The sequence below is a fragment of the Lactuca serriola genome, chromosome 5 (assembly GCF_051521515.1).
Source record: "Lactuca serriola cultivar US96UC23 chromosome 5, Lser_US96UC23_V15, whole genome shotgun sequence".
NCBI classification, from domain to species: Eukaryota; Viridiplantae; Streptophyta; class Magnoliopsida; order Asterales; family Asteraceae; genus Lactuca; species Lactuca serriola.
Window position 1 is genome coordinate 16,599,784 of NC_136412.1, and position 11,136 is coordinate 16,610,919.

At 37.9% G+C, this 11,136-nt stretch overlaps 1 protein-coding gene across 1 annotated transcript; it reads left to right on the forward strand.

Annotated features, from left to right (window-relative positions):
- The first annotated feature begins 5,469 nt into the window (after positions 1-5,469).
- Positions 5,470-9,126, forward strand: LOC145052065 (uncharacterized). The gene is made up of 6 exons (XM_078999873.1): positions 5,470-7,555; positions 7,640-7,797; positions 7,880-7,931; positions 8,002-8,081; positions 8,152-8,248; positions 8,335-9,126. The coding sequence occupies exons 1-6, from the start codon at positions 5,791-5,793 to the stop codon at positions 8,880-8,882; spliced, it is 2,700 nt and encodes an 899-aa protein (XP_078855999.1). The 5' UTR covers positions 5,470-5,790; the 3' UTR covers positions 8,883-9,126.
- Positions 9,127-11,136: the final 2,010 nt, after the last annotated feature.

Consider the following 11,136-nt stretch of genomic DNA (forward strand, 5'->3'; position numbering starts at 1 on the left):
AAAACATAATATGAGTATAAGTTTTCAAAACACTTGTTTATTATCAGAGTAAACATTCCCAGGCTGACTAATCTATGGTGTGTGCCATGCGATCACCCCGAGCTCCTCCCTCCGCTACCGGAAGTACCTGAAAACAAAACTGAAAACCGTAAGCACGAAGCTTAGTGAGTTTCCCACCTTACCACATACCATGCATAACCACATACTGCACATACTGGGCCACGCCCGCTATCCGGGGCCTCGCCCCCTACTTCGGGCCTCGCCCGCTACAACGGCCCCGCCGCTCCAGGCCCCGCCTGGCTTCGAGCCCCGCTCGGATACAGATCTGTTTCACTTAGGCCTCGCCTGTCACAAGGCCTCGCCCACTGGCATATAATAGCACATAAACATATCACATAACATTACATAAACTAAACATATACTCACAACTCTTGCTCTAAGGCCTCGCCTATCTTTGGGCCCCGCTCGTGTCCTGCTACTGATGAGTCATGGAACCTCGTCCATACTCCTGCTGTTAGTGAGATACGGGCCCAGCCCACTCTCACTCCTTTCCTAACTTGGGCCTCGCCCCTGCTCTTCTGCTACTGAGATGTGGAACACCATCCACACTCTGCTATTGGTGAGATACGGGACCTCGCCCACACTCAACTCCCTACCAGGCACATACAAGTATCACACAGACAACACGTATAAACTATCACATAAACCGCTCCTTGGGCACCCGCCCTCTATCATTGGACCTCGTCCGAATATCCTACTAGCATACTGTGCCTAGGGCTAACCCCCGGGTCTTCTACTCATAACTACATGGGCCGGCATTGTGGCCGTAGACCCATTCATACAAAGGGAAACTCACCTGATACTGTTGAACTGCTGCTGCTAACCCCTTTGACTGCTACCTGACCACTGACTCCGAACTGCTGCTCCGCTAGCTCCCCGAGCTACCAATATCAACATAATACTTAGTCTAACTGACCTTTAAAGGTCAACCAAGTCAACTCTGGTCAAAGTCAACGTCCTGGTCAGAGTCAACCTTCCATGTCAACCCTACTCGTCGAGTCACCCTACTGACTCGCCGAGTTCATAAGTCCAGAGTCCTTCCACTCGCGACTCTACTCGCCGAGTCAGCCCCTGACTCGTCGAGTCTACTGATTCCCGATTCCTGTCCTGTCCAACTCACTGAGTCCTGGCTCGACACGCTGACTCGAGACTTAACTCGAAGGGTTTGGGACCACGCGACCTGACTCGCCGAGTCTAAGAACAGACTCGCCGAGCACACGGCAATCTTCATCCAACTCGCCGAGTTGTTCATCCAACTCGCCGAGTTCATGCCTATCCTCATCCGACTCGACGAGCTGTTCATCCCACTCGCCGAGTTCCTCCTCATCTTCAAGCTACTCGCCGAGTCCACTCGAAGGACTCGCCGAGTCCATTAAGATCCACTTACATGCAGAGGACTTCCGAGTCATGCATGAACTCCAAACTGTAGATCTACCCTTCCCAAGCCTATTCCCCACGTAAAGTTGCAAACTTTACGTGTAGAGAGGGAGATCTAAGCAAAATACACTAATAACTAGGGTTTAAGACCAAGAGGCTCCAATTTCCACCCAATGGCTGATACTTTACGGGATTCTAAACCAAAACAAACATAGATCTGAGGTAGCAACCTCAGATCTGGACCTCAAGCTCAAGATTGATCTTAAACATGGCTTAAAAGCCCCAAAACTCATAACCAAGGAAAATCTGGAGGAGAGGAACGACTTAATACCTTCAAATGCTCTGAAATGCTCCCCAAACTTCGGATCCAAGACCACTCCTTGATGCTTCAAAGATTCCCACTCCTTCTTCTTCCTTAAAACCACTCAAAAATGGCTAAAAGCTTGAATGAACACAATGGGGGCTTAAGGTGCGGCGTTCTGGGTGTGAGAGGCTGTAAAGGAGCCCTAGGAAGAAGATTGAGACGTTTAAATAGGCTCCAAGCCCCGGATTTAGGGTTTTCCTCGCACAGACCAGACTCGCCGAGTCCACTTGGCCGACTCGCCGAGTTGGTCACTTACTCCTCAACCCGGATCCCGCTCCGACTCGCCGAGTCCTTCCTTGGACTTGCCGAGTCCCTCTTAAATTTAGGGTTTCCTTTACTTTCTTGGCTTTCAAAATCTTGGGTGTTACAGGTAGAGTTTAAAATACCACAATACTTTAAACCCATTTATTGATAATATTTGTTTTTTATTATTTATAATCTAATATTAATATTATATATAGAGGTTTATTTGAAACCGATGAATGCATGGATCATCGAAGGAATTTGTGGCCAAAAAATAGTTTATGATATCGATATCGGTAATACCTTAAACAAATTGAACATTATGACTAAAAAATATTTGTTGAAACCTAGATATACTGATATTGAACAATTGTATGTGTCAGATCAAGTCGAACGTGATTTTCCTAGAATGCTTGAAAACATTGATTATACACATTAAAAATAAACAAATTGCCTAAATGCATGTTAATACACGTGAGGTGATCAAGTCATTTGTATGTATAATGTAGAAGAACTACTTGCATCACTTGAAGTGTCCTATGATTACTAACATTATTTATCAAAAGTAATTAGATATTCAAAACCGAGATACACATAACAACTTTTGTCTGATTTCATGGACATACATGCGATGGCTAAGCAAAACCAAAACTGAAAAACCGAAACCGAACCTAAATCGTCGGTTTTGGGTTTAGATTTTTGAAAACGGAAATATTCTATTTGGGTTAAAATCTAACCCACTAAAATATAACCAATCCACTAGATTTAAAACCGATCTAAACCCAAGAAACCGACCAAGTATACATATGATTAATTATTTAACTACTTACTATATTTTAAGTAAATTTTATATGTTTTATTAAAATAATAAATATAGAAAAGTTTCAAAACCCTAACCCCTTTCTTTATGATCACCCCTCTCATCTCACTCTCTCAACCTTTCACATGTGCGGGAACAATTACATCACGAAGAAACGAACCCTATCCCTAAGTCAGTAAATCGTCTAGTTGATATGTGAATAAAACGCTAGCAAGATAAAGCTCACTTCTCTCATTTACAGGCTCTCGAGTCTCGACGCAAGGAAAACGATGACAAACTAAATTTGTGTTATTTTATTTAGGATTTATGAAAAATAGGTTGAAACCCAAAATTCGTCAACCCATAGGTTGAACCCGAAAACTGAAGAAATCAACCAATGAACCAAAAACCTGAACCCATTCAAAAACATAACCCAATAGGTTTCAAAACCCATAAACCAAAATTATCGGTTTATGTTTGCTTTCACCTCAAAACCGATCCAAATGAACTCGTACACACCCCTAATACATACAACAATCAGCAATCCAGTAACGACAATGATGAGTAGATCTAATACTTTTACTTTTGTTATGTAATTTAGTTTTTCTTAATCAACGGAGTATTTTAAATTTTAACTAATCATACAGTTGTATTTATATTCATTTAATAAATAATATTTAAATTAAAAATTAATAAATATGGACCGTGACTATAACATGTTAAAATGGTGGATATGTTATAATTGCAGTCTAGTGATGCGGACGGTATGACCACAACCCATAATGTTATATAGATTTACTAGCTCCTTTGATTTTTTTTTCAAGTTTATGATTTATATGTGAAATAGTTGTTTTACTCATACGTGTTTAGTGTGTAGTGTTTAGGGGTGTTCAAAACCGGATATTCGAAAATTCGGATAGTTGATTATTGATATCCGAAATTTCGGATACGGATTCGGATATTAAACCGGATATCCAAATTTCATTAGTTTTAAAAAGAAAATAAACCCTCTAAGAATAAGAACGTTTCCGTGCATTTGTTAGGTATAATAAGACTTCATTTGGTCCGGTTAAATGCAAGTTACCTCATGATACCTGAAGATCTTGAGAAATCAAACTCAAATTACTAAAATCAACATAAAAAATGTAACATTTATATCATCCTTACTTTGCGTACCAAGTAAAAATGTTAATAATTTGTCTTTTTGAATTTCAAATGAAAAAACCCAATGCATTAAAACTATTTTTAATAATTTTTTATATTATATATTTCAGATTTCGGATATCCGAAATATCCGAAATTTTCACATTTTAATATCCGTATCCGAATCCGAAAAACCGGATATCCGAATTATGGGTATCCGAATTTTCGGATATCCGATTTTTCGGGTATTTTCGGATCGGATTTTCGGATTTTTCAGATCGAATGTTCAGATGCGGATATTTTTGACCACCCCTAGTAGTGTTTAATAAAACGTTCCGTTTCGAACGAATATAAGCTTTTAGCGTTTAATTTAAACAAAACGGTCCAAATCTAAAAGTCATCTCATGCAATTTTTAATAAAACGCCATCAACTATCAGCTACCAACAATATTTTAAAAACCTGATTTTTAGTTGAATTGATATGGTGACCGATTTCCGGTTCAACCGGTTCGACCGATTTTTATATTTTTCATATTTTTTCGTATTTTTCAACACAACATAGACATCTATAAGTTTAAAAATTAAAAATACACATAAATACAAGATGAAGATCAATCGAAATACATTAAAAATTCATAATCGTAAATTTTACATCAATTCACATACATCAAAAATAAAATAAAGTATAATACATGAACAAAATATTGTTTTAGATGAATACAAACACATTAAAAAACTTTATAACATTTATCATGTGTTTATATTCAAAAAGATCAAAGTAGATGTAAAAAAAAACTAAAGTTTGTTATGAAAATGATTCATTTACATGTGTTTTTATTTAATTTAATCGGGTCAACCGAATTTTTATAAAAAAAACCGGCCGGTTTATTCCGGTTCAGAAATAGACATAAAACCGGTGCTAATTGAACCATTTCTTTCTCCGGTTCCCGGCACAACCTGTTCGACCGGCCAGTTCAAACCGGTTTTTAAAACATTGACTTCCAATTACCTGCTACCAGCTACCAGCTTTTCATTACCTGCTACCTCTAGTTTTGCCAAACTCGTATCAAACAATTGTCTCTATCTACCTTCTCTTACTCGTTCCAAATTTGAAGCTATTTTTCAATTTGATTTGTTTTAAAATTTTGCTGATTTTGACCATTTGTCATGCTAATTCAACTCATATTGACTATTTAACATAACATTTTCTTAATGTATCCAACGTTATCTACAAAGTTTTGCGTATTCACGAGAATATTAGCTTCGGTATTAATTGGTTTGTGGCAATCTTGTATCTTAGTTTGAGACTTTGAGTATTCGTTCCAAATTTGTACCAAAATTTTCTTCAATTAATGGCATCTTTTCACGTTTTAAGAAAATGTATCGCCTGTTGGATTTTACAAATATTATACAATATTAATAATGACTTATTTTGTTATTTCGAAGATTATTTAATTTTGGACTTTTTACATCATATCATAATTTATATTTTATACACCACCAGCAAAACCAAGCCAAACCCAATCTCTCTCTAACTATACGCACTACACCGGGACGACACCGTTCTCTGCCACACTCCTCCGTCTGTTGCTCTTTCTCACAACGTCTCTTCCACTGCATAGGGTTTCGTTTCCTTCATCGGATCTGAGTTTCGACAAACATAAACCAACTCCCCTTGTCTGATCTGTTTCTCTCTCATTCAAACGATACCACCAGATCGAGCGCTTTGTTTTGGTTGTTGGGCTATACTTTTGGATCGGATTACGGCCGGGCATTTTCATTATCAGATGGGAATGCCCGAACGATGAGCAAACACGGCCACCAAGACGAAGAAGAAGATAACAACGAGTGTTTCTACGAGTCGCTTGATCGCTTACTTTCTTCAACCACTTGCTCTTCTTCATCCTCTTGTTCGGACAACGAAGAGGCAGATGATGACGTAACTCTAGGTGATCAGAATTGCAGTGGTGTTTCTGATTATAATGCTTTGGCACGCCCCTTGCCTATCCCTAAATTTCCAATGGGCGTTGCTAACAATTACGATGTCTGGATCTCACGTCCGTCGTCGGTTGATGAACGCCGTATGCGGTTGCTGCGGCAGATGGGACTCAGCCGCGACTCTTCCTTCTTCCGACATAAGCCCTCTATGTTCTCCTCACCAGCCACCGCCGTTACAAAGTTCTGTAACTATGGCTTCGGGGATCACTTAGGCGGTCATACGCATCAGGTTCCTTCTAACCCTGGCATCATTCGATCAAAGTCTGCTGATCCTGAACACTGTAGTTCTAGTTCTCATTTGGATTCCTATCAAAAAATTCTTCCTAATAATTCATGTTCGTCGCCTGTTGCTGATACCTTACCAATGGAAACTGTAATTAACAACGTCAATAACCATGTCTTAATTGAATCGCGAAACCGCAGTGGATCACCTGTTGTCAGTGCTAATACTGAGTTGCCTAATACGGTGAAACTAATTGAGCGGAGTGAAGAGATTATCAAATGCGATGATTGTTCCACCACGAATATGAACTTTGATATTAGTAGCACCAACGGTGAAGTAGCAGACGTGGATTTGGATTCCATTAGGTCTAGCAGTGATGCAGTGTGCACAATTAAAAATCTAGATAACGGGAAGGAGTTTGTGGTAGATGAAGTTAGAGAGGATGGAATGTGGGAAAAGCTGAAGGAAGTTGGAACAGGAAGGCACTTAACTATGGAAGAATTTGAAATCTGTGTTGGCCATTCACCTATTGTTCAGGAGTTAATGAGAAGACAGAATGTAGAAGCAGGCAACAACGATTCACCTGACAACAACAGCAGTGGGAATGGATCTAAAACCAAAAAGAAAGGAAGTTGGTTGAAGAGTATCAAGAATGTAGCAAGTTCAGTTACAGGCCATAAGGAGAAACGAAGCAGTGATGAGAGAGATACATCATCAGAAAAAGGTGGAAGAAGATCAAGCTCTGCAACTGATGATAGCATTAGCCAGGATGTTTCTGTTTCTGCTTCTGCTTCTTTCCATGGTCCAGAAAGAGTTCGTGTTAGACAATATGGGAAATCCTGTAAAGATGTAACAGCTCTTTACAAAACCCAAGAGATACAAGCTCACAATGGATCAATCTGGACAATCAAATTCAGCTTAGATGGTAAATATCTGGCTTCTGCTGGTGAAGACTGTCTGATTCATATCTGGAAAGTTGTGTCCTCAGATAGAAAAGGTGATCTTTTATTTGATAAACAGGAAGATGTGAATATAAACGTGTTGTTATTATCCAACGGGTCACCAGAACCAGGGTTTGGATCACCAAATAGTAAACTGGAAAAGAAGAAAAGAGGAAGGTTATCAATAAGCAGAAAGTCAGCAACTTTGGATCATATCATAATGCCAGAAACCATTTTCAATCTATCAGAAAAACCAGTATGTTCATTAAAAGGACATCTGGATGATGTTCTTGATCTCTCCTGGTCAAAATCACACCATTTGCTGTCATCTTCAATGGACAAAACCGTGCGCTTGTGGCACTTGTCTAGCAAGTCATGTTTGAAGATCTTTTCACACAATGACTATGGTAAGTATAAATACTTATAAACAAGTAAGTTTATATCTCTATTTATGAATTATGATTACTAAGGGTGTATCTTTTTAAATACAGTAACTTGCATCCAGTTCAATCCTGTTGATGAGAGATACTTCATTAGTGGATCACTTGATTCCAAAGTCCGGATTTGGAGTATTCCTGATCATCAAGTCGTTGATTGGAATGATATGCATGAAATGGTCACTGCTGCTTGCTATACACCAGACGGTCAGGTTGACCTACAAAGTTGACTTTTTTTTTTTTATGGATTTTTTTTTTTTTTTGTCTAACAAATATTTTTCTTGATTCATGAAGGCTGCATTAGTTGGTTCCTACAAAGGTAGCTGCTGTTTATACGACACAACTGGTACTTATCTTTCTCTGTGTATTTCTTTTTTCCTGTTTTCAAGTGTTGGTAACTTTTATTTATTCTTCAGAAAATAAATTACAACAGAAAAGTCAGATTAACCTGCAGAACAAAAAGAAGTCACGCCATAAAAAGATCACCGGTTTTCAGGTGAAAATCAAGAGTTATAACAATGCCTTTTGGTTGTATCATGTCGAAATGACCAAAATACCCTTTACAGTTTGCTCCAGGTACTGCATCCGAAGTGCTAATCACATCAGCAGATTCTCGTATTCGTGTTGTTGTCGACGGTATCGACTTGGTTCACAAATTCAAAGGTCGGATTCGGATTCAGATTCAGAGACTTTATACTTTTACCCTTGGTTTTCATTTTAATTACTAAATTGCCACTCGGTTGTTGCAGGGTTCCGGAACACAAACAGGCAAATCTCGGCCTCCGTGACATCGAACGGGAAATACGTGGTGTGTGCCAGCGAGGATTCACAGGTGTATGTCTGGAAACACGAAAGCGATTCAAGGCCTAGTAGAAAAAAAGGGGTGACAGTTACTCGATCTTATGAGCACTTTAACTGTCGAGATGTATCGGTTGCAGTCCCGTGGCCTGGTATGACAGAGTGTGGTCCCCATGATTCGTTTAGTCATGGGGACCACTTGGATGAGGTGGCAACTGGTAACCAGTTGCCACCTCATCCACCAACACCAGAAGATCAAACAAATGGAAAAGAAAGCCCGTTTCATGGAATTATTTCTAGTGCGAGCAATGGTTATTTTTTCGATCGGTTTTCCGCCACATGGCCGGAGGAAAAACTTGTTAGTAGACATTCGAGTGCGGATTTTACAAACGGGTTGAGTGGGAGTAGTAAGTCGGGGTGGGGTATGGTGATTGTGACAGCTGGCCTTCGTGGGGAGATTAGAACATTCCAGAATTTTGGATTGCCGGTTCGATTATAGAGTTTTGTTATTGGGAAATTTGTACATAAATGTGTTTCCATGATTTGTAATATTAGCATATAGATTTAGATGGTGCAGGAAAGAATTAGGGCTGATCAAGAGAAGAGAAAAATGAAAAGGAAAAAAACAACACAGTTATTGTTTTTGGTTTAGTAAGGAAAATGTAGAGTTAACATGATGACTAAAGTAAAAAAGAAGATTGGAATTACAGAGGTCAATTGTGTATTTTACCAATTCTCTTTCATGGTTCATGTGTGTACGTGTATCCTTTGATCTTATGTGATGGCATATAATTGTATCTGTTGATCAGTTTTGATCCATTCAACAATCTTTCCAATGAATCTAAAAACAGTTTGGTTTATAAAGTTGTTAGAGGTGCCCAAAAGGTCTGGTTACGGAGTTTGAGCATGAGGCCCAGTCACCAACCACAGGTGTGGTTGTAAGAGCACCCGCATCGGCTTGCAAATGAAAATTATAGGCCACGGTGACCAATCTCTTGCAACAGTTGCAAGGCTTGCAAATGAAACATTAATATTCTATTCTTATTATTTATATATTATATATAATACATATTCCACACACATATATATATATATATATATATATATATATATATATATATATATATATATATATAAAACTTTTATTATATTATATATTTTATTTCTTAAATTATAAATTAATATATAATATATTAAGAATTTTTTGATTAATTAAATAGTTGTAGATGTGGCAGTGGGGACCATTTTGAAAGATAAGTGCTATTGCACTGATATGAATAGTCATTGCAAAGCTGATATGGCACAAGTGAAAGATTAATGGCATTGCACTGATGTGGATGACCTAATGGTATGTTGGTTATACCGTGTAGAAATTAGACCAATTGAGGTCTGGGGCACCCAGTCGATTTCATCTTATTAGGGTAAAAAAATTTAAAACTTTGTTTTTATATTAGGAAGCAACTACTAAAAAAAATTATCTGCAACTACTATAGTCTTATAGATGGAAAAAAATGTCTCTACTGCTAGACATTTCTATATCCATCCATGTCTACATGCGTCTCAATATCTTGTTAAAACCGATGTTTTAAAAGTCGGGTCTAACCGGTTGGACTATGAAGTGGTAAAGAGACCGGGTCAACTAAGAGTAGTTCTTTGTTGATTTGTGAACCGGTTGAACTGTAAACCTGTCCCATTACAAAAACCCGGATTAAACATAATAAAAAAAGACAATATCACGATGTTACATATTTATATTTATCTTCTATTATTTTCAATATGATTGCACACATATATAACTTATATCTTAAAATAAATGTTGTGTAATAACCAATATTTTAAAGCCCAGGTTGACCCGGCTGGTTCCACCAGTTGGACCGTGACCCGGGATAGAAGGCGGATTAATTGAGAACGGTTTTTTATAAAAATACGGATCAGATTGAACCGGCTGGGTTTCCCCTAAACCGCGGTTCGACCGCTTATGTTGAACCGGTTAAAACCGGATTGACCTGTTTTAATAAGGCTTGAATAGTTGGATACAAGTAGCGAATGTCAAAACAACGAGCCGTTTGCAGTTTCTTCAATGTTTTTCAATGTATAAACTTTGTGGACATCAAATTATTGGTTTTATATGTTTATGCATTATGCAGGAAAGTAAAAATATATAAAAATAGAAAAAGACCATAAACCGGGTTGACCCGACGGTTCAACCGGTTGAACCGATTGACCCGTGAACCGATCATCACACCGGGTCAACTAAAAGCCCGAGTTTTAAAACATTGGTAATAACACATCAAACAATTTTGACTTAATATTCCATTGTTTTATTTGTTCCATTTACTATTTCATATGCTCCGCATTGAGCCCATTATTCTTGTTCCTTGAAAGATCAATATTTTCATGTAAACACCTTATTAAATTTACATATTTAATTTTAGTAAAACATTAAAAGTTTGATGTATTCAAAATGCTAGGTACTTAATTATTCTCTTATATATTTTTCTTATATATTTTAACTTCAAATCATCTTTAAAATTCAATAAAAAAAGTCTTTTACTTTTTGAACAAATACTTCCATTTTTTTTTGTCTTGTTAAAAAAAGACCAAAACAATCACTCCTATTTTGAAAGATTTTCAATAGCATGTGAAGGGCAACTAGGAAACACATCATTATGCGCTGCAACTATAGAATAATTAAGCATATTCCGAAAATCAAATTGAGCCGTTCTCATTCGTTACATCGACCCAACTAAAAA

Coding starts and splice junctions, on each gene's coding strand:
- LOC145052065 (XM_078999873.1), top strand. CDS start 5,791: ATGAGCAAACACGGCCACCAAGACGAAGAAGAAGATAACAACGAGTGT. Junction 7,556..7,639: donor CTTTTCACACAATGACTATG/GTAAGTATAAAT, acceptor TTTTAAATACAG/TAACTTGCATCCAGTTCAAT. Junction 7,932..8,001: donor CTGTTTATACGACACAACTG/GTACTTATCTTT, acceptor TTTATTCTTCAG/AAAATAAATTACAACAGAAA.